The following is a 24,306-nucleotide window of genomic DNA, read 5'->3' on the forward strand; positions in this document are numbered from 1 at the left end:
CTGACATGAAATTAACGTGACATTAAAATTACTGAGTCATTTCTTTAGCACGATGGGAAATCGAAGACTGAGTGAATTAAAAAAAAAATAGTGGTTTTATATAAAAAAATAATAATTAAGTCGAATTGGGAAACCTCCTCTTCGAAGTTATTTAATAAAGCAATACAAATATTCACTAGATTTATACAATGAATAAATGTATTAAAATTTTGAAGGTTGTTCTCGTTTAATAATTTTGTATGCTTCGTTAACTTGCGCTAATTACTTTTTGTGTGACTCATAAAAACTTTCAATTCAAAGGTAAATTAATTGTCGAATATTATTTTTGGCAAGAGAAATATAACTAAGTTACGTGTTCTGAATAAAAAAAACTTTCACATTATTATCGTTGCCTGGAATTTGAAAGAAACTACGTAAATATTACAATTTATCAGCAAGCTTCTAAATGTATGTTAAGAATATTTGGTAAAAAAATATTTAAATTATCCCAAGAGACTATTCTTTACATTTAAATTTAATGCTTTAGAAGCAATTTTCAAGCTTCCTATAGTGCTTATAACATTTGTATACATTGAAGTTTTTTTTTAAACAAAACGTTTTTCATCTTTATAAAAACCTTTATAAGCAATACAGAAAACTTAGTTTTACAAACAAATGAAAAAGAATTCCTACATTCAAACCATTTTATAGAAATAAAGTTTATCTGTATTTCGCATTAAGTATAGTACTAATTCCCATTTCATAATAATTTTCATCTAGTGACCGTAGCACAATTACGTTGTTATTTGCCACAGCTCCAATACGCCTCATAGATCAACTACATCGCCCGAGGCTGACTCCTGTGGTTAGTCCCACAATTCTCGTCATATATAATAATCGAAAACAATTGATGGATTATTGCTCCGGGGGAAATAATATAAGAATAGAATAATAAGAATTTTGTTCGGCTTATATTATTCTGTATAGTTTTTAAATAATTACATTTGAATTATGTAATGTTGTAAAATTTTATAAAAACCATGAGTATCTTTTTGCTGAAATATACTATACTATATAAAAGAATATGTGCCGTCATAATTTTACTAGAGTGAAAGAAAATAATGTTAGAATTAAAGCCCAGTTTTTAATTTGCTACTCGTCTCTGGATTCACTCATAACTGCTATCGAATAGAGTTATTAGTATTAAGTTGTTATAAATAAATGTATTGAATACTAATTATTTTTCTAAATATATATAAATCTATCGAGTGCAAAAAAAATCAAGCATAAAAAGTAAATGCAGGACATCAAAAATAAGAGTCATGTCTTTACAGTATTAAGAGGTAAGGGTATGCATTTGATAGTACTCAGGACAACAATGTGTTTTTACGGCGTTGACTTCGGAAACTCAGGGAGCATTGTCTGCTAGTGACAATCTATTGTGCGTCGAGTGTTCTCAAACTACCACCTTAATATTAAAACCTTGTTATATGAATATCCAGGTTCCATTGTTCCATTAAAATGAGTGGTGACGTCAATATTCATTAGGAACATCTCTCGTAAACCCCTCGTGTAGCCAGTATCGAGTTGTGCTTAAAAACTACTCGTTAAAATAATTATATTGCTAAAATTATTGTTTTTTTTTAATTAAACAATCAATTGATGAAATAAAAAAAGCAAAAGTAAACTTATTACAACATTTTCTATATTAATCTATAATTAATTATAATTAATAAAACCTCTTTGTACGGATATTCAATAAGTTATAAAACAGGAGAAAGGATAAAAAGTAGTTTTTAAATAAATCAGCTTTTGGATTGTTTGTTAATTATATCTGTGATGATATTTTCGCTAACCTTTGTAAGTACTTCACAATATTTTTTTTTTATTTCATTATTACACAACGTAATTTATTTTAAATAAAATTTCATATTTATTTTTTATAATTGGAATCAGTTGTGATATATCAAATACAATGCAACTGGTATAATGTAATACTTAATTATGCATGCTTTAGGGAGGTTTCTATTTGAGACAATGCTCTTTCATAAACAATCTGTATGTTCTACCCATGACAGAACAGACACGTATGATCAGTCCATAGATACGCAACTATACTAGAAGATCCCCAGCGCTTCACCTGTGGCAAAAAACAAACTGAGAATCAATAAGCTGATATTTTCTAGACGTTCCAAAAGTTGAATATTGACGATTTGCTAATCAACTGTGAGAGCAAGGAAGTAATCGCAATGGGCCTGTAATTGGACGGATTACCCGTCTTGAGGTAGGGTGGATATTGGCCACTTTCCACGACGACGGAACGTTACGAGTGGCATAAGAGAGCGAGATCAGGCGCGTCAGAACCGAAGTCAATTCAGGAGCACACGTCTCTAGCACAATAGTTGGGATATCATCTGGACCGCGGAACTTCTAGACGTTGACGGATGACAGGTATACGTACAGGCACGTACAGCGCTCTGCGTAAATCGTACATTGCAAATACTCTTCTTGCACCGTGATATAGTAGGCGGTGCTTCTCCGTCATCGATAAGGGTCGTATTTGACGTAAAAAGAGGGCACTAAAGGTCAAACATCTGTTTTTGCGAATTAGGGCAAGGGACCCATTAGGTTTGTGCATGCATGGTAAAGATAGCGTACAGAAATGGTCCTGTAGAGCTTTAGTGAGAGACCAAAAGGAACAAATTCCCAAGAGAACATTAAGTACTTTCTCACCAATTCTTCGTACGTGCTTCTTTTCTACTCTGCTAATCTCCTTCGTGCACGACCTGGAGGTAGCATTAAAACCTTTTTCAATTCTGAGGTCTCTGGATCCCTCGCAGCTAAAATGCTGCAGCACAAGCTCGATATTTTAGCTGTATATAGCGGATCACTCTTATATAGGGCTTACAGAACTAGGGTTGCGACTAGCCGCTGGTGCAAATAACAAAGCTGGGAATAAAAAGTCTATTCCCTGCAGAATAGTATCCGCAACGGGCGGAGTCGTAAAATTCTCGCAATAAATCCCAGTGTACTGGCTTGTAGTGCCATCTCTCCGGTGGGCGGGCTGTAGTTGTTTGTAATAATTGTGTCTTGGAGTGCACCAGGCAGTAGTCAGATGATCCAAGGAGTGCATCAACAGACATCCGGTAGCAGTCCGAGCGAGTGGTCAGCAGAATGTTCAATAAGAACGGGATATGGTCCTCAACATCAGGGACCCGAGTGTATCCTGGTATCAGTTAAGTTAGACCATAGGCCAAAGCAAAGTTATTTGCCGCTTTATTGTTATCTATACTACATATAAATTTGATACCGCTTCAAATAAAATGTGAATAAAATAAATCATTGTGCTTGAATAATGTTGATCCCAGAAAATAGGACGTATTAAACAAAATCGTTTTATTTATATAAAACAATGACAAAATATTGTTTATACTTAGCGTCTTTGGCTGGAACAAGTATTTGTAGTACCAACGATCGCTTATTTATCTATTAGATGGAAGTCAAATAAGGGCTTGATTAAATTGTTACTTTAAATGTAAATAAATAAAATAACCTTATAATTTGCATATATTAATGCGAGGTCAATTATTCTTTACCCGTTCTCTCGCTCCTCGAACATTATAAGCGTAAATCATAAACTATTTCACATTAAAAAAATTATCTAGTCCTAGCGTCGATAGTAAGTGCACTACATCATAGAGGGTGCAAGGGAAAACTTATGATATTAAATATGTATTGAACTTTTCAATTTCAAAGTTTCTGTAACCAACAAGAAATAAATATATATGAACAGTAATAGTAATTGAATATTACTTTAGTGTAAATTTATTTTGTGTAGTTATTATATAGATCTGTTTCCAATTGATTCCATTCAGACAAAAGACACGGTATACAGTTGATATTTATACATTTGTAAACTACGAATTCATACTCTCGTAAGCATCTCATGTTTCTTTTTTTAAATAACAATGGTATGAAAATGCTTGTGTAGATCTAAATTGGAGAGAATTTCACAACAACAACTTTGAAAACGACCTCACTGCTGAAGTAGATTGTTGCCTACTCGCGAACCAAAATATGTCAGCCTCCTTTCACGTTCTGCAATCCGGTTAAAATGGGAATAACATGACAATATTTTTATTCACTCTTTATTTTTATAATTCGCTTTTGTATCAAAGATATAACTTGCATGCATTTTCACTGGACAATATTATTATAATTTTATATTACCTGTGGTGGCGACTTCGTCCGCGTTTATAATTTATATTTGAATAAATTATTGATAAAAAAATAAAAAAGTCCTTAATTACTTTCATCACATCAGCTACCTGTCGGTAAAAGTGCCGTCTAATTCGCTCTAGCACTTCAAAGATTAGCTGGAAAAATAAGGACAGACAAAGTGTAGGTATACCAGAATAGTTGTAAAAAAAATATATTTTTTTGGTATACCTATTTCAATATTAACAGATACTCGGATTTTAATTGTATTTTAAATTAAGTTTACAAAAAATATTACAGTAGATATTATATAACATTATAAAATTATCATGTTATAAGTTACTGGAGCGTCAAAGGTATATAATATTATTACATTTCACTTCACTTTGTGCAAATGTTGCTATTAATAGAATTTTGCCCAACATAATAGGATACTGTTGTTGCAGGTGTCAGCTTCAGACGCAAGAATCAAGCTACAATGGAAACGATGGTAAGTTTTTTAAATGTAAGAAACCTTACGTACAATATATTTTAAATAATACAACAATCATTTATATAGAGTTTATTTTATGAAACAAAAGAAAGGCATAAAAATTTTAAATACATAAAACAATATTGAACCTAAAGTAATGTGCCTATAATTTAACAGCGTTCAAGATGGGAACATTGACAAGGTGATAATTTGAAAAGCGACTCCGTTAAAGTGATTATCACGATCGCGTTATGGCGGTACTCGATGGCAAAATTACACAGTAACGTGAAAATTAAAGGGCGTTTTATTCCAGCATTCGTTGGGGAACGTAACTCATTATATGAGGGAATAAATTGGTACAGACTATTTGTCAAACACTCGGCGGGAACGTTCCGATCCGCTTCGATTCAATTTGCGCGAAATTTAATTGAAATCGAAACGAGAGCAAAATAAAAGCGGTTTGAATCGGATTCCGTTGCGTGAAAACTAAATTCCTTTTTATAATTATTGGTTTTTATTATCAACGATTAAGGGACTCGTCATCCTACGACTTATTTCCAACCAACGCCATTCAGTGTAATTTTTCTCTGTAAACTAGCTATTAGTCAAATACATTAATTACGTTACGTTACGTTACGTTACGTTACGTTTTCGTACATAAGCATTCGATTAAGCTTCGATTAATCAATACGATGTCAATAAAATAAGGTAAAATCAGACGAACGTAAAACGTCACAATATTATCCGTCAGGAATGACGAGGGTGTACAAGTTCCTTAAATTTGTGTTTGACGTTACATGGATGTGTTAAAGTCATTACAATTTTGCCAATCAATTTTACATCACATTACGTGGAAGATTTTAATTGAATATAAACTAATTCAATTATCCTTGCATGCTTACATTTATTGGGCAATATTTTTTGATATAGTTCAATATAACAGTTATATATATGTATATATTTTTCATATTCAGTTATAATATTGTTTTATTGAGGCGTTGTTTGATACATTTATTAAATAAATATTTATATTTTTTTATCTTATTATGATTAACGAAAACCAAAAATTCTAAAATAAAAAGCAAGTATAGTATAGTATAGTATATATAAGTAAGTATAGTATAGTATATATATATATATTCATATATAAAATATTCTCACATTGAAGGTCATGATATGACAATGTTTGTCCTTTTATAATAAACATAAGTTACTCCAAAGAAATATGTTTCAGGTTCGCTGCAAAAAAGGATACCAATATGGCAAACCTCAAAGAAAAGTCAGTCACTTTGCGTTTGCTATGAAAAGACAATAAATTTCAAAGAAAAATTTAATGCTCGGTAAAGAAATATCTTTTATTTAAATTACATTTTTTGTATATTAATTTTCCTTTGATACTATATTAATGAGACATAAACATTGTTTTCTTTCAGAATAACTTTGCCCGTTGAAGTCAACGATGAAATAGCGGAAGGGAATCAATATTTAAGTAAGTTTAATACACTACTTTCTTACAAACTTCAAATAAAGGTAATTTCATATATAAATAAAAAAATAAATGTTAAATTATTTACAGATATGTGTTAGTTCGTAAATGTTAAAAAAAAATTAACTGTTGAAGTAATAAGATAATTGAATACATTGAAAATTTAAACGTTAAATCTTAATATTTCATAAATGGTAAAACCCAGCTGTAGCTTGTTTTGGGCCTGACGACAGCAGCTTTACTATTCACATAATTCAATATCTATTACAGCTGGATTTCGTGCGATGAATGAGAGTTCTAGAAGCCCTAGCCTCGCCTTCCTTTTCAATCCAATTACATAGTTGGTTTTCACAATTATATAGTCCCTAAGGCGACCAGATACTTAGAAATTCAGTAATGTTCAGTTGTATTGGTTTAGTACCTACTGTTTTCATGTGTAGTCACACTGCATACGGCGCGTTTCCAGTTTTTTACTCAAACATCCTCACGCATGATAAATTGGAAACAATTTATACGGGTGTTCATATAATGTGACTATGAAAACTTGTGCTAACATTATTTGCAAGTGTTCATAGCTGACTAGTGTCTGTCTTTGGGATCGATAAGTTGTTTCACCTTCTTCTATAATTATTATTATATTTCACTTTAACTCTTCTGCTACATATTCTTAGTTTTATAATCCACAAATATTTAAAAGAATTTTCGCACTTTCTCAAATTATCAATAAGTTACTGAAATTTATGATTGTAAAATTATCAGTGAGGACTTCAAGGATAATAATAGTCGTAAAATACTATTCATCATCCGTTCTGAAAGTGAGAACGGCTTCAGAATATACTATCAGATACGCGTTGCTATCGAATAGATCTTATTATGTTGTCGGTAGCGGTCATTTTGCCGGTTATAGCTAACTTAGTATCTGCGGTGAGTCATGCTCGGGTAGTCGACGGCGAATCGTGACCGGCTGGTTACCTCCAGTAGCGGCAGATTGAATGCTTAGCCGTCTGTCATGACGTATCCCTGGTCATTAATGGACTAGACCGTCATACTCAAAGGATATCGAATGCATTTAACACAGATGTTCCAATAAATATAGCTGTAGCTGTTTGTATATTCCAGTCGTTAGTAACCCCATCAAATCTGTATTATGTATATTTGCCAATTAATTCATCAATTTGTATTTTTCATGAGGTTAAAAATGTTTACAACTGTATTAGAAGCACGTTTGTTTAATATACAATTTTGAGAGATTCGGGTGCTTTTATTATTAAAAATAATATTTGATATTTAAGATTACCAATAACTTTTTTTATACTTTTGTCCAATTTGAACTGATACATTTTGTTTTAAGTAAATGCAAGTGTCCGTCAATATTATAAATAATTTTTTTGAGCAATTTAATTATAAACAGACAATCTTTTCTCTAATATATTGATTTTCGCTTATGGTTTTAGAGTGCTGTGTGCTCGTCGCTATTTTATGTAGATTTTTGCTATATAATTTTTTAATATATATTATACAAAAATTATTTTCGTTTTATTGAAAAAAAAAAAAAAACATAAATATTTTATAATTTTTACATACACTGTATATATCAATCCACTTTATGTTTCATCTCATGACAAACAAACTTTCGCAAGTCATATCTTTCTCATGTAAATTCCTCCAAGGAGCTCAAATTTAACGAGCAAAGCAAGCGAAATGGTCTTCTACATCAACGTCCAAACCTTATATAATAGCGACATAAAAAATGAGGCAGCAATTTAGTTGGGACGCAATACGACATGCTATGGACGTAATTCATTTCATTGCTCTAATGTGGGACCATAAAATATCTTGTTTGCAAGCTTCAAGTACAATGCCAAACTCGTAATGTCCCTGAGAATCTTTGACAGATTGGATTTTTGTGAGCAAATTTTAACGTCATTAATACTATATAACATTATGAAATCACACGCTACGTACACAACAATATACTTATTTAACGAATTACCAGTAAACTACAGGAACAGGTAATGGAAACCACAGCAGTAATATACATTTGATTGTTCAATGTATGACAATTACTGATACGTCAAAAACTCAAAGTTTCATAATCTGAAATAAAAACAAAGATACCTTTCCTTTGGGCCCACAGCAATTTTTTCCACGTGTGAGAAAAACGGCACTGTTTCTATTCCACATGTTTATGAGTTTTCCAATGTTTCAAAGGAAGAGATTGCTCTCAGTGCTCATATTTGAAGATGGTTCTAACTCTGCTAGTTTTATCTTGCGGCACCATACGACTAAATGAGAAAAAGTCAACATTCAAAGGGAGCTGTGCATTTTTAAAATCGCACCTTTTATACGACTTAGACAACTCCAACTGACGCGTTTATTTAAGAATAATATTGTTCCACTTGATGTATTTTTTGTTCCATTAGAGTTCATATAGACGGGTTTTTATTATTAAATATCTTTTATTGTGTCATTATCTTTAATATCTTAGAAAAACGAACTTCCATAGAAAAGGGAATTCAAATAGTAACTCCTGTGATAGAGGACCGTCCAAGTTTCACCTACAACTTTTCACTTGCGCCATAAGAACTTTGAATAGAAGTTATTTTTCATTTTCCTTTTAAGTTCATAACAGTATAAGATGCAAACTTTCGAGAATTTTCCGCAACAAAACTATTATCGTAACTTGACTCCAATCTAAACTTTTTCGTGAAACCAGCTTGCTAATAGCGGGTGTCAAATACACAAGTTCGACAAAAAGTTGATTCCCAATCAACTTTTTTTAAAACTAGCGGTATCACAAATCCAAAGTAGAAACAGCAAACCCATCTGTGTACAGGGACAGAATCATCGTCGCATTCCACAACGGCTCGCAAAGCTTTGAGGGAACTAGATATTACGATTCATTCTCGCATTTAAAAGCAAGACTGTAATTTTACAGGCCTTTGTCTAAGCCCGCGTGGGCGGCAGGTTTCTACGGAAATATGCACATTCGAAACGGTTTTTTTATCTTTTTAAGTGTCTCGCTTAGTGAGTTTTGCGTTTGTAAGGATTTATCTAATATTGAGATGCGTATTGAATGGGGTTAGAATTGAAGTTTGTATAAAAAAATGCTTCACACGTTTAAGTAGCTATTAAAATTTTACAGCAAATAGTACGTGTGGCCTCTTTTTGTGAATGGGTCACTGCACTCTTGAAAGTTCACAGTATCGATTTTATTGCGCACGCCCGAAAATATAAATGGACGAGAATGGTTTCGGACCGGCAATTGATTACAACGTATAGATTGAGGCTGAGTACGCAAGAGTTCGACTGGAAAGGACTTTGAATGGAGTGAACACATGACAGCAATAGAAATTAGATAATTTTCCTATCCAATAACGCTGGCAATTGAATATATTCTAGTATATTAATGTAATATTTATTTATATTTTTGCAGACTTTGAAGAAACGAATGAAATTCAAGGAAACGACCCTGACAGTTTACTACTACACAAACTTAATCAATCCAATCAGAAGTAAGTAAACTATCTCAAAACTAACTTTTTTCCATTATAAAAATATCATAACTGATAATACTCTGCTTTTGTATAGTTAAAAATAAAACAAAATCCCATTATAAAGCATTTCCTAACACCATTATCAACGTAACATTCATTTATTTTAACGTAACTAATACTCAAATTAATACAACAAACAATAATGTTAAATAAAAAATATATATATATTTTTTTATATTTTTAAAACTATAAAGTGTACATTTAAAACTGGTTATAATAAATACGTTATACGTGTGACGTTTATGTTGATAGCGTCCATTCATTACTATCAAGTCGGCGTACAATGACGTCGCGACGTAACATAATTACTTCAGACGACGGAGGGCAACGACCTACGACTTTGACCCATTTCTTAGTCTAATTTCACGTCTGCTGTAAGCGTTATCTGAATACGAAACGAGGTTTAAAGTTCATGAGCTTTTAAACTTTACGTTACTATCATGGTCACAAAACATTTCATTTTACTTTATTTTATATAAATAATTTTTATTCTATTATAAATAATATTTACACGAGGCAATATTATATATTTATTTATTCTTTTAATTTATATAAACAATATTTTTAAAACAAACAAAATATGGTATTCTACATCTAAATAACTTAAACATTTAGAAATGAGAGCTTATTTTCGAGGCTGAGTTTTGAAATTCAAATATTAAGTACTTAGCAACTTAAAGGGAGCTATTGAATTTTAAATTAGGTTGTAATTACGAACGGTATGTTTGTTTTCTCAACGTGAGCCTTTAAAAGTTCACTTGTTTATTTATGTTATACATACCTCAATATTTTGAACGTTCTACCCACACTGAGGCACCCGATGTTTTCTTTCTACAACACAGTAAAGCAGTGTTATTTAACAACAATTATCTTAAAACTTATGTTCAATATATACATAAAGTAAAAAATATAACAAAGATCTAAAATTTATCATACATTCAAATCATGAAGCTTTGAAAACAACATTATTAAATCTTGTAAATTAAATAACTTAACTGTGGTTAGATGGAAGCAGAGATTCAACAGGCTCACCGCCTATAATTAAAATTAAATTGATACCCCTTTGCCTTACAAAGCCCTGTGATAAAAGAGTGGATACGAGGCAAATTATTCGAGTACGTATTTGGTTTCGGCGTGTAACGACTGAGGATAGGGAAAATAATCAACGTGAGATGAAATCTGCTTTATAATTTAATAAAACCTGTTTTGTGACTTTGGAAATATCCAGTTTGATTAATTTTAGGGGACCAAAAAAAGTCTTAATACTTATTAATTAATCGCGTGTACATAACGTTTGTTATTTAATTATAGGACACCATTATATCTGGTGCTGTATTTAATCCACGATATCAATATAAATCAGGGATGCAAACGGCATTATTATGCATCACAAAATATGAAGGCTTTATTTTATATCCGGTACAAAATTTTAACTAGCATCTAAATGCGACTTTGTTAGCAATGAAGTAGAAAGTACTTGTAAAATCTATGTTTGTATAAATATTAAGTAAGAGTGGTACCGTTTAGACACAATAGAATTTCTTACAAGAACTAATCTTAGAAGTTCCAGTGACATTTTTCATTGATTCTCGGCTCCTATTTGTCGTAACGCAATGTTTTACAGCCGTTATCGATGAATGCTGTCTGTAACTTTGAAGCAATTTTTCTGTTCATTGTAACAGTCTGAAACTAGCACATTCAATCCAACAAAATTAACTATATTTAATTTCGTTGATGTTACATTAAGAAAAAATAAATTAAATGATGGACATACAAACATTTTGAGTTTTATATAGATATGTATGTTTACATGAAAATCATTGTCATTAATAATTAAATATGTGATTTAAATTAAAATTTACAAATAGAATATGTGATTTCAATAAAACAAGCAATACCAACAATCATTGGAAAATATTTGCTATATAATAAATTATAATGAAAATTAATTTCACTGAATCATGGTATGCTTATCAAAGTGCTTGAAATCCATTTGATTATTCAGGATCGTGTTTAAATCTGTGTATTGCGTAGGTATAGCTGTTCTGTGGTGGATGGCTCAAAATACACTTGCGATGATGTGAAGAGATTGATGAAACGAGATGAAGAAAGTATTGGTGAGTTTATTCAAGATTAAATTAAAGATATACATATAACTTTTTTGTTACAATATATATATATATACTCATGAATCAATATATTTTTCTCTTTTTCATTTGATATCAATGATTCTTGACTATTATTCAACCTTTTGGTTGGTCGAAAAGAAATAATCTGTAAATTATATTATTCTTAATATATAGTATAAATAATTTGATTTGTAGAAATAAAAAATAAATATCCCGTAATATAAAATACCGTTTTAACATTTAATATCACATTATACAGGTAAACATAACGCACACGATAAAATGCTAGCCAATTTCATAGATAAATAAACTCTGATTAAAGCGGATACTCGTAAAGAGATGATTAAATAAAAACAAACATTTTTAATCTGTGTACATTATTTCGTTGAATTATAATAAAGATAATTCGAGATAATGTTATGTATGATCTGAAATGATATTCTACGAACACTTTTATTAATGTTTGCTGTTTCTGAAGACGAAATAACTAAGGGTTGAAAATTCGTTTGCGTATATATTTTTAGTATCACGCAAAACTTTTCCTAGACGTGTCAGGTTACATAATTTTCATTAAAAAGTATATCAAAATTGGTCTCATGCAAATTTGGTAGAAAAAAACTAAACCTAGAAGCAAGAAACAAGAGGTGATTTATATTCTACTTGCTAATTATAATAAACCTTTATGTAATTCATATTTTTTAAGGGGTATATGTTAAATTTGGTCCCATATCAATAAGGAAGAAATGTATACAAAAGTAACTAAGTTCGGAAACTTATTGAATATCCATAAGTAATTCTGATTACAAATAAATTTATTTATCTATTTTTTATTTTATATTAATTAATTCGGATTATTTTCTATGATTATATATATTACATTATGAGGGCAATGGTACTATTTTTTTTACGGTAAAACAAATATGTCATGGCCCGTAAACATGACAAAATTAGTTAGATGAATATAACATGTTTCCTCATAAGTAACTATCAGTACTCGAATGTCATATATCTCTTGAAAATAATCAATTTTAAAACTTTGAATATAAGATCAAAAACACCAATAAAATATTTCTTACACATTGTCTTTTGTTCTCTGAAAAAAGTTTTATAAGTCTGGAAATCTTTTATTATTATCCGAGGGAAAGGCGACGATAATCTTTTGTTTATTCATATTGGTATATTTGCGAACGAAATCAGAGATCAACACGTAATAAAGGCCACATCATAGAAAATGAAAGTATAATCAAAAGGATACATCCGGTCATTGTTAGAGAGAAATAATATTACAACGCGCGAATGTTTGCAATGGGTCTTTCTAGCCGCCAAGGAACAAATACATTGCGATTTGCCCCTTCATTTTCTCGCAAGGTATTTTATTGCTTTGGGGTCCCTCATAAATTCCGTACTCACTCAGAGAGAAAAATAAGGCCACGGTTCGTCGCAAATTGTAACGAAAAAAATTCTTATTACAAGCCTGTTATTGCCCGCAAATATTTTATGTAGATACAATGCTAGCAATCATTTCTCATAAAATTGAGAGATATATGGCGTCGTTATAATATACAACTTGACATAAAAATATTGCATAACTTCTATTATAGGTGGAACTTTATAAAAGTTGGTTAAAATAAACATTGAGTATGCGGTTAAAGGAAGCACAAATGCGGTTAAATTAGGCTTGGGTTTAAATTGAATTCAATACAAAACAAATCAATACTTTTCTATGAGTTTCGTCGATCTGTCATTGCAAGTAATAAAGGGAAAAGAAGATAAGAACTTTATTATACAATAAACAGCACTCTTTAGTCATACATTTAGAACGAAAAACGCTAAGCAAATATTAGACATTCTAAATTCACGTTCCTCGGACGGATGCATCTGTAATGAAAACGTAACATGGGGATCAATTCTTTCGAGTCCATTTCGTCCCTGCGGCTCTCAATAAACTTTGAAAATTGGAATAGTTCACAGTATATTTGCGACCGGCATCCATCTTGGGGGAGGTGAACACCACGGGGTGGTTGTGAGGTGGACCGTGTTTTTTTTATTTTCATACATCAAACTCACACTCGTTGCTATCTATCGATTCAATACATAACTGTTTTTACTGCATCCCGTTTCGGAGCAAATTAATCAAATTGTTGAAATAGGTTACCCGATAGCGGTTTAAATGTTTTGGATGCTTCATTTTGTTTTTGATTTTGTTCAATATTAATTGGTTGAACAATTAATTTGTTATAGATGTCACTGAATGCAAATTTGAAAGAACGTATCGTTTTAATGTGAATATTTACCAGAAATAATATCGAATGTACTACTTAATTCACACAGCTTTGTTTGGAAATTCGGACGATATAATATAATTCTATTAAAGTTATAACACTGTACGACTGTATGTGGCAGTTTGAATATTTGTTAATCCATAAAATACAATGTCCAGTTTTTGCTCAGGATTTTTTCTTCATCGGAAACTATATTTAGTTAAATATAACTATATCTGTCAATTATCTGCCAATATTTTTCTACCTTTTATTTAAACGTAACGCTAAAGTTGCGAAATTTCATAAATATTCGTTAAACAATTTTGTGTAACAGTATAAGAAATATTCTTAGGTATTAAAAATTTTAATTCTAAATCCAATTTATAATAGGACATATCATGATTATAGTTTACTATACTGTATACACAAAAATAATGTGAACAGTATTTAAAATTTAGTTTATCTTACGACACTGTTACCGGTCACACCACGGTTAACTGCGGTTATAAATTTTTTCTGCGGTTTTACGATTTACGCCCTTATAAATTGTGAACGAATGCGGATAAAAGGAAGAAGTGAGTGAATTTTTAAAGTTAAATTTTGCATGAACTTTATGGTGTACTGTCTATGACATCATAGTTATAAACATATGCCCTCATATAACACAACAACAAGCATATTAGAGCTTTAATTTGATTTATAATTAATAATATTAAGTAAAATAAAAACAAATTTTTCAACCACATCATTATTAATATCGTGATTAATATGAAAATGATAAAATTATGAATTTATCGCCATTGTCTTTGTTATGGGAGTAATCTATAACGTATTTAAAACTACAATTATATTTTAATGCTATGTTACTATATACAACCAGTTGACTGAATGAGCATTGTTTTGTCAAGCCTTTATGGCATTTGAACAACTAATTAGAACGTCATAATTATAGTACTTATAATATATAATATGATATATTTTAATTTGAAGTACATCCTCAATATAAAAATATATATCAGACATACGAAAGAATGGAATTATTGTATTGTTCAACTATATTTCAGTTATATGGTGTTTGTTGGTCCGAGGAGAGGATTCTGTTTACTTGAAACGTGAACGATCGAAAAGGTCACCTGGTAAGTACATGTACGTAACACTTTTATTATCTCTTCTAGTTTATTAACCTTATTTATGCATTGTAGATTCCCGTCCGGAATTGGTTTACACTTTCATCGAACAGGCTGTACAGCCGGGGGCGCAAGTAGCTCTCAAATGTTCTGCAGTTGGAGAACCACCTCCGCGTTTCAGGTGGATCCTGGATGGGCTACCCATACCAGCACATCATGGGTAAATTTACACACATTCATATATATCATAATGAGATCTAAGATTTTCGCGAGTTTTATTCATTTAAATGAAACTAGTATTTTTCGGGATCAGTGATCACGGTTGCTGAAAAGTGACCGAAACGTCGGGAGTATGTAGTTTTTTACAAAAATAAATCACGCGTAGTTTATCCGAAAAACACTAGTTTCATTTAAATAGATATATTTCAGCTGCATCTTTGCTCAAGTTTAAATTAAAATTCTTTATTCACCTTTATATAAAAGATTTTTACGGTAAAGAGTATTATTTTTGTAAAAGCTTTGCAGTCATTTGGGTATATATTTTGGATAAATAACAGACGAAAGCACAAAGTTTTCACATGTATAATATTATTTGGATGGCTCTGACATTTACATGCTATATATGATATAACGATATTATGCAAAGTATTAATTAACATTTTATATGAATTGTATTTTTTAAAGTGATCGATAATTTTAGGAGTGTTTGTGTAATATAATAATACTTAAATTATTTGTTGCCTTAATAAAATTTGCCTACGAATCACTGAACTGTGTAACAGTCTCGTTCATTCAAATATTGAAGTATTCTGAAAATGAAAAAGATCGTCTTTTTCATCATTTTTCTTATAAGACAACATTCGTAACAAAGTTTATACAAATTTCATGTAAAATATGATTACAAGTTTTATCAACTTATAATAAAATCAGTGGAAAAGTTTCAAAAGTGTTACGTAAGGTCAGTGAAATCGCTCAGTCTTTATGTCAGTCATATTCTCCCTCTGAATTCTATTTCACTGTATTATTAAAGCGAGTTCGTTTGTAGATAGACATTTCCATTTTCGGTATTCACAATTTACGTCTTCGGACTTCGTTATTGAAGTAATAAATTACATGTTTATTAATTTTTGCCAAAAAATTAATATATAAGTTACTAAATTAATAAATCTTAACAATAATTCTCAACGCAGGCTGAATCTTAGGTAATTATCACTTCAGATATAAAAAGGTCACTTCAGGTAGTATATCTATAGCAAAGAAATTGAATTTCGATTTAGAAGTGAACATTATAAGTCAATGTAATATTCTAAGAAATTTTGTATATTCAGGGCGATGGTAACGGAAGGTCGTGAAACGGGACAATCAGGTTTGGGGTCCAGCAACTATATACTGTCTACCCTTTCACTGAACAGTGCACGTGTGGAACACGGCGGGAGATATGAGTGTAGAGCTACCAACACCCACGGATCAGTCGCTCATGCTGCGAGACTTAATGTTTATGGTAAGCCACAATTACAAATACTTCCGCATCTTCTATATTGTATAAAAAAGCCACTGGGAGCCGTGATATTAAATAGTATGATTTTATTTTTAACTGTTTTAGAATAAAAAATAATAATTTAAATATTAAAATATATTGTTATAGTAATTATTATAACTTATGTGAAGTGAGGTAAAATATAAATTATTATACTTTAAACGTTACGAGCGTGGAATAGATTTTTTTTAAATCTATCTGCTATTACAAAGCATAGTATAACACAAACTATATCCTGAACTGAAGATTATTGTTTTTTGAAAAACTCTTCATATTCACTACGCAGCCACCATCACAACTATAAAATTTTCATTAATCGTTAACTTGCCATCAACACTTCCCCTTTGTTCCGAACTTTTGTCTGAATAAATTTATTTATTTACAAATACGCTATGCAAAATGGATCTATTTTAGAGATATCCGTTTTAAAATAAATACGCATCTATAAGTGTTATCTAATATTTTTTTATAAAATCTAATAAGAAAAAATTAAACTTGACGTGTATGAGTGAATTTGATGTTGTAAATTGAAATAGTATTTGATTGCTATCTAAATCAAACAACCAGTGGACCTCTTAAAATTCGGATATTATATAATTAAAAATTGACGAAATGTATTAGTATCTTTGTTGTACAACAATTTATTTTAATTAATTATTATTATTGTGTGACCGCTGAAATAACTTGGTCCAATTTTGTAGCAATTAAACGTTGATTATGAAAAACATTTAATATATTCCAGCAAAATTTTATGTTTGCTTTAAAAAAATACTGCATAATTTAAGCGTCGATGTTGTTGGACGGTATGAAACGATAACAAGTACGTGGCAATTTGTAACAAAATGTCGTTTTCAAACATGTAAAAACAATGGCCTATTTTGTCATGGCATTTAGGCTAATATTTTTGTACGAAAAATCCTTCCAAAATAAGCATCACACTGGAAAATTTGATCTGTAAAACGAAACCAAAACAAACGTGATGCCAACTGAGGTTACTAATAAATAGATTACAATGTAAAAATTTCTTTTATCTTATATTTAATTTATTAATATTTTTTTAATTATTTAGAGAATTTTTTACAAACAAATTTGAATATTAGTAATCTTTACTAGATTTCGAAATGTTATTATTTTGTTGAAATAATGCATTTTTGCTTCAAAATGGTATAGTAAAGAAAACAATTTGCATTTTTTACAAATACCAAAAAAAAAAGTAATCGAAAGCACTGACTCACTTTACATTCAACATTCGTTTCAACGGATCTTTGGAAATATATAAATCTTCAATAAAATTTATTTATTCCGTTAAAAAAAAGAGATTTTACTGACCAGCAATTTTTTTAAGGTCCACCATATATACGGTCAATCAATCCCGTGAAAGCTGTCGCTGGTTCAGATATCACCATTTGGTGCCCATATTACGGCTTTCCAATTGAGTAAGTTTTTATATGTTATTTCCAAAAGGGATTATAATTTATTTATTTTATAAATATAAGAGGAGCTGTAGTTATTGTTGTTTACTTCGTCCGTGAAATACGTTTTAAATTTTTTTTGGTGACATTTGTAAAACAGCTCGGTGAAATGGGAGGGCGGTGCTGGCAATGATCCCAGATACCAACAATCCGATGGACAACTAACTATCAGCAACGTCGACCGTACTAGGGACAAGGGTGGCTGGATCTGTTCTGTTCTAACTCCTGGCGGAGAGCTTGCTAGGAGAGAGGTAAGAACATGAATGAAAAAAAAAACTCTATTGTTAGAGAGTCACTATTTACGTCAATCAGATATCTTGTCTGTTGTATGTAACTTATATGTTTAATAAAAATATTAACTTGTAATATAATAGTTGGTCTCTGTGTAAACTAACAGTAATTATGTCAAACCCCTAGATTTGAATACTCTTCTGAATTGTTACGAACTTCTCGCGTCACGTTTTCTTCAAAATATGTATGGAATAAGTAATTTCCAGGTTCAAATAAACGTTGTATCCCCGCCAGTACTCTCCCCTATAGTATTTCCTCCTGGACTAAGATCAGGCGATCGAGCACAACTTACTTGCACAGTGACATCAGGAGACATGCCCGTGTATTTTTCATGGCTCAAAGACCAAATGCCCATCTCTAGCGTACTTCAGGTAAGACGTAATTGCATAAAAATTAACTAACAGAAGTGTCATAACAGACAAACTTATCTACCTATATCCAGATTTTTATACCCTCCACACCACTTTATGATCTAAGAATATACTCGTATATAATTAACATAAAAGATTCCTCATAAAACGGAAGACGATCACATACTCAAAATGTTCATATGTGTAACACGTAGAAATTTTATCAGCATACTGAAGCCTTGGGATGAGGTGTTTTATAAAAAAAAAATGCCAATTGATTTTAATATAACGAATTAGAAGTAAGCATTTGTCTCCATGTTTGGGGCTAAAACGTTACATAGATTAAATAATTATATTTTCGATATAGATAGGACTTCTTTGGAGGACATATATGATTTAATGACTCGATAATTGATAAACAAGTGGGCGGAGCGACGAACAAAAGCTAGTCTCTGTATAAATATTCTCATCCACGGTGAATATTTATCTTGTATATTAACACTTCAGCGAACTGCTCGGCTGACTGCTTCCATGTCAAGGGACGGTTTTAATACAACAAAGATCACATTATGTTAATTTGATCTACGATATGTATAAAACAATAAGTCCATTAATATATTGACTTTACCTCATGACTTAAATTTAGAAAAAAATATCTATATACTTTGTAATACAATAAACAAAATTGATGAAGATATGAAAAATTGTCAGAGAACTGGTAAGAGAACACTTTGTTTTTTAAAGAAACTGTGTCAATATGCAAATCGTTTGAAATAACCAAGTCTGCGCCTCAACTCTTTCAATAATAAAAAATCTCTTTTTCGTCTTAAAATTAAAGTTGAATGATTATACTTGAATATATTTATAATATAACACAAAATAAAAAAAAATAAAAAAATAACAACAAAAGCTAACAATTTTATAATAACATTTATTAAAACTTTATAGGTGTCCTGGATTAGACAAAAATGTGTCCCAAATATTAATTTAAGATCTGGTTTGTAAATTCTTTTTGAGAAAACCATCTTCATGTTTACAAACAAATATAATGGCTCTCCTATTATTTCATTGCGGCTAGTGTTTATTTGGTGTTATTAAGAAAAAATAGTCTTGAATTGAAAACAGTATGCTTTGTATAACCACTGTGACTACACAATATAGTGACGTCCGTCAAGTTAATAACATATACTCGTAATACATAACTGACCTTTTCGCAAATTAAATACATAAAAATTTAATCTAAGCTGAAATTTCCAGAAAAAATAAAAATAAAATAAAATAAAGATATATTTTAAAAACAGGTAGACGAACGTGGAGCTGAGTTCTATAGTATGCTCCTTTTCAAAAGCCTGACCGCGGCTCACAGCGGAATATACACCTGCGTCGTTACTAATACCGCTGGGAAAGCAAACATGTCCGCTGAACTAGCTATCAAAGGTAAAACATATTTAATGTAGCCATAGTATAGACTTACACATTTTCTAATGTCTTTCTAATTAGATAAAACTCATATTAATGTAGACAAAGCATGTCTTGTTTTACGTGTAATATATCGATAGTATATTCAACTCTAGTACCCCCGTATTGGCAACTGGAACCTTCTGATACATCAGTTTTACTGAACGGCTCCCTCACGGTCAGCTGTGAAGCTAGAGGACATCCTCCACCTCACATTTACTGGACCAAATTCACTGGTAAGTTTGGAAGCTATGCATTTATACATGTAATAATACTGGGGTAGATATCACTCAAAATTATCAAATAAATTATTTGCTTTTACAGATATGAAATTAAAAATATCGTAAAGAAAATACGTTACATATGACTTTTTATGCTATTTAGTAAACGCGATTTAGGTGTATAAAATATTCTTAATTAACAGCTCTAACAGAATAAAACCAAAAATATCTGTAAAACCTTCCTCCGTTTAAAAAGGCAGTACAGAAAGTGCATTGGGCGGAGTGTCGGATCCCGTAGTACTTGGCAACGGTTCTCTACGACTGGACTCAGCACGTGCAGAACATTCTGGGAAGTACCGTTGCAAGGCTGAAAATGGCGTGGCACCCGCTTTATCTAAAACCCTAACGATACACGTTAATGGTAAGCTTGAAATTTCCCATTCCGTAACCCCTTTTCATATTTTTCCTAGCAAATGTATTAAATGGAAACATAATGGGGCTGCAATTTGAGACACTTAGTCCCGCGACTCTTAAACGTTGTTGAATAGATTCTCGTGCTTTTGTTCTTAATTTAATGGAAATATAATTTAAATTGAGGAGAACTATTTTAATTACAATTGTAACATGGAGCTGTTGGCTGAGTATGAATTTAACTTCATTACTTCCGTTTATACTACAAGTAGATCATTTGCCTTCACACTGTCTTAATCGTTTCTCATGCTTAGTTTCTCTGTTCTTTCATTAAAGAACCAGCTAGATTCGAAACACCGTCGGTGAATGTGACGGCTAAGCTTGGTGAGACTGTGAGACTGGCGTGTGTGGCGAGAGGAGATAATCCACTCTCCATGGCCTGGAGTCATTCTGGGAGGACCTTACCAAATTCTGATTACAGGTTTTCGAATTTAAGATTATAAGAAACATTTTAACTAAAATTAATTATTTATAATATTATTTTAATTTTAATGTACATAACTTAATTTATATAAATTCATTCCAACTATCATTAAAAACAGTTACACTGAATTTTTTAATTAATTCACTTAAATAAATTGAAAGAATATTTTACTTTCAAAAAGTTAAGGACAGAGAAGTAAAAATTTTCAAACGAACTCGCCAACGTGCCTTGAAGTTATGGGGCTTGACCCTAATTGATAACAGGCAACCTCATGTGGAATTTTACAGCACTGTTGAGAAAATAAATCGACTGCCAAAACAAGAGAGGGACAAAATTTTAATTGACAGAAAATGGAATTTTTTAATTAAGAATATATACAGAAGGATATGTTTATTTGTGTACATTTGAATATATTGTATAATATATGTTTAAATTATTTAAACCACTATATTTACTATGTTTAATAATGTCTGTGTGTTCATATTACAATATTTTTATCTATATATAATATGATCTCAAGACTCCGTTAGAACGAAGAGTGTTAAAATATTGAAAAGATCTATTTTGATGTTAAGTTGAACTTCAAGTTAGACATTAAACATTTTTGTGTGTCCTCTTTCCGCCTATAGTTTTTGTCTTTGTCCATAAATTTCCTGAGTTTCCTACCTATTCATACAAACTTTCATCCCTAGGATGAGTATATCAGAAACCAGAAGCGTTGAGGGTCTACGTAGTGAATTGGTCATCGAACGTGCTGATAGACGGGATTCTGGAGTATACCGTTGCCAGGCTACCAATCCATATGGACGATCTGACCATTTCGTGCATTTAGGAGTTCAAGGTAAGGGCTACATCCACAGTAGTGTCGAATGAGACAGCAATACAACCACAAATCGGTTGTGATATCGATTCGTTTTGGCATAGAAAGCAGAAGTAGCTTCTGGTACTCAAGCAAAAAGGATGAGCTCTGTGTACTATGTGTTCTGTTAAAGATAACTATTATTGGTATCCCTTTCGTTCTCAGTTTAGATATGTACAAATTAAGTAAGTGTCCCAATGAAAGTGTTGGCACTGCGTTGTCTCCGCCTTAACATGATGTTGAATTTAAATAATATTTTCTCAAGTGTTTGCGTTTACACTTGCAACTGTTATAGTGTTTACCATTTACCTTACCTTTATTTTCTATTAAGAATGACATTTAAAACAAGTTTAACCATTTCATATATCAAAAAGTATCATTTGATGAAAAAAATATTTTTAATTACATTGCAGCAAAAGTAGTTTTTTCGATATTTTTATTTTATGTATTTTTTTTATTATTCAACTTAAATTCTCGAAAGTTTTTACGTTATCTAATTATTAGATTTCGCAACACGAGTACTTCGTAACCCCAACCCAAACTTCTGCCATAATCCGTTTGGTTGTTCAAACTTTATGTTAAATAAATAAACATAAGAGGTTATATAAAATTTCCTTAGAAAATTCTTTACTTTCCTACTCCGAGGCTATTTTTTATTTGCTCTATTATTGAGTTTAATTAAATCAAGAACCACATAAAAGTGATAAACTAGTTACGGTCCTTTGATGTTTCCTTGGAAGGAAAATACTCTCGGTAGAGTTAATGTAAACAAGAAAAGCGTAAAAGTGCTTAACGTAGTTTGTTTACGGCTCCACTCTAATAACTTTCAGACTTTAAACTCTTTTAAATTTGTAAAGTTGTTCTGTAAGTTGGTCCATTATCATTTAAACTTGTTAAAATCATCTATTTCTAGTATATATACGTTAAATTGAAACTTCAGGAGAATATGAAACATCTTTGAACATATTTATTTCACCCGATGCGAAACATCAGTAAAGCAATGGTATCATTTTTAAAACACCTTAAAAAGGGAGGATATATCGCAAAGATATTATGCGTTCTGTTATTTTGAAAAGATTTTAACAATATATCCGACTCGCGATAAGGATCCTTGACGAATTTTTGAAACGAAAATCCCTCTAAAAACATGTAGGACATAGATACATGTAATTCCTAGGAAGTCATAAAATTTCATAACATTTTCTTACAAATGATTACTGTTTGGTTTTTTACTATATAATATTCTTAATTTCCCCCTGATTATTGTGTTTTATATGTTGAACTACTTTTTTTATCAAAGATTTTATGCCAAACAAATTGGAAAAAGGTTACTGGGATTCTATTTTTTATTTATGTATTATTTGTGGACAATAACCTGATTATATTTTTACACGTTAGAGTTACTTGTGAAATTTATTCCATGTACATGTATTTTCTTAAGATCTTTTGTTATAATTGTATATGAAAGTAAATAAACGCTTAAATTCATCAACATTTATACCTTTTAGATTATAAAACTTTATTCCGTTTGTATTTTTTTTTTCTTATTATTTTAATAAAAATCGAAAATGTTTAAGAATGCTTATCTTAAGAGAATCCAACCATGCAATGGAAGCTAATATCATGATGAGATCTAAGACTTTCGCGAGTTTTATTCATATAAATGTAACTAATATTTTTTGGATATATAACGCGTGCTTTATTTTTTGTTAAAACTACATACTTCCGACGTTTCGGTTACTTTTCAGCAACCGTGATCACTGGCAGACGAGCTGTGCACGGATGTGCACATGTGCACGGATGTGATACACAACGCGTCTGTGGATACACATTGTTGTATTAAATTGAATATTTTTATAAAAACGGTTTGTTAAGCAATAAAAAAAATATGTTTGTAATGAAAATTATTTATAAATAAAAAAGTTCTAACTATTTAGATAATCTTGAAATTAGTGTACCATTTACGGTGTTATTGGAGTCAAGAACAAAAATAT

At 30.9% G+C, this 24,306-nt stretch overlaps 1 protein-coding gene across 1 annotated transcript in view; it reads left to right on the top strand.

Annotated features, from left to right (window-relative positions):
* The window catches only part of LOC116772935 (cell adhesion molecule Dscam2-like), a 98,723-nt gene that overhangs the window by 59,892 nt on the left and 14,525 nt on the right, over window positions 1–24,306 (top strand). Inside the window, exons 2-11 of the mRNA XM_061528553.1 lie at window positions 15,305–15,449; window positions 16,558–16,730; window positions 18,112–18,202; window positions 18,339–18,489; window positions 18,736–18,900; window positions 20,181–20,316; window positions 20,454–20,573; window positions 20,815–20,979; window positions 21,306–21,450; window positions 22,146–22,294. Coding sequence (XP_061384537.1) covers window positions 15,305–15,449; window positions 16,558–16,730; window positions 18,112–18,202; window positions 18,339–18,489; window positions 18,736–18,900; window positions 20,181–20,316; window positions 20,454–20,573; window positions 20,815–20,979; window positions 21,306–21,450; window positions 22,146–22,294 — 1,440 coding nt within the window. The remainder of the gene's footprint in view (window positions 1–15,304; window positions 15,450–16,557; window positions 16,731–18,111; window positions 18,203–18,338; window positions 18,490–18,735; window positions 18,901–20,180; window positions 20,317–20,453; window positions 20,574–20,814; window positions 20,980–21,305; window positions 21,451–22,145; window positions 22,295–24,306) is intronic.

The sequence above is a fragment of the Danaus plexippus genome (assembly GCF_018135715.1).
Source record: "Danaus plexippus chromosome 18 unlocalized genomic scaffold, MEX_DaPlex mxdp_20, whole genome shotgun sequence".
NCBI classification, from domain to species: Eukaryota; Metazoa; Arthropoda; class Insecta; order Lepidoptera; family Nymphalidae; genus Danaus; species Danaus plexippus.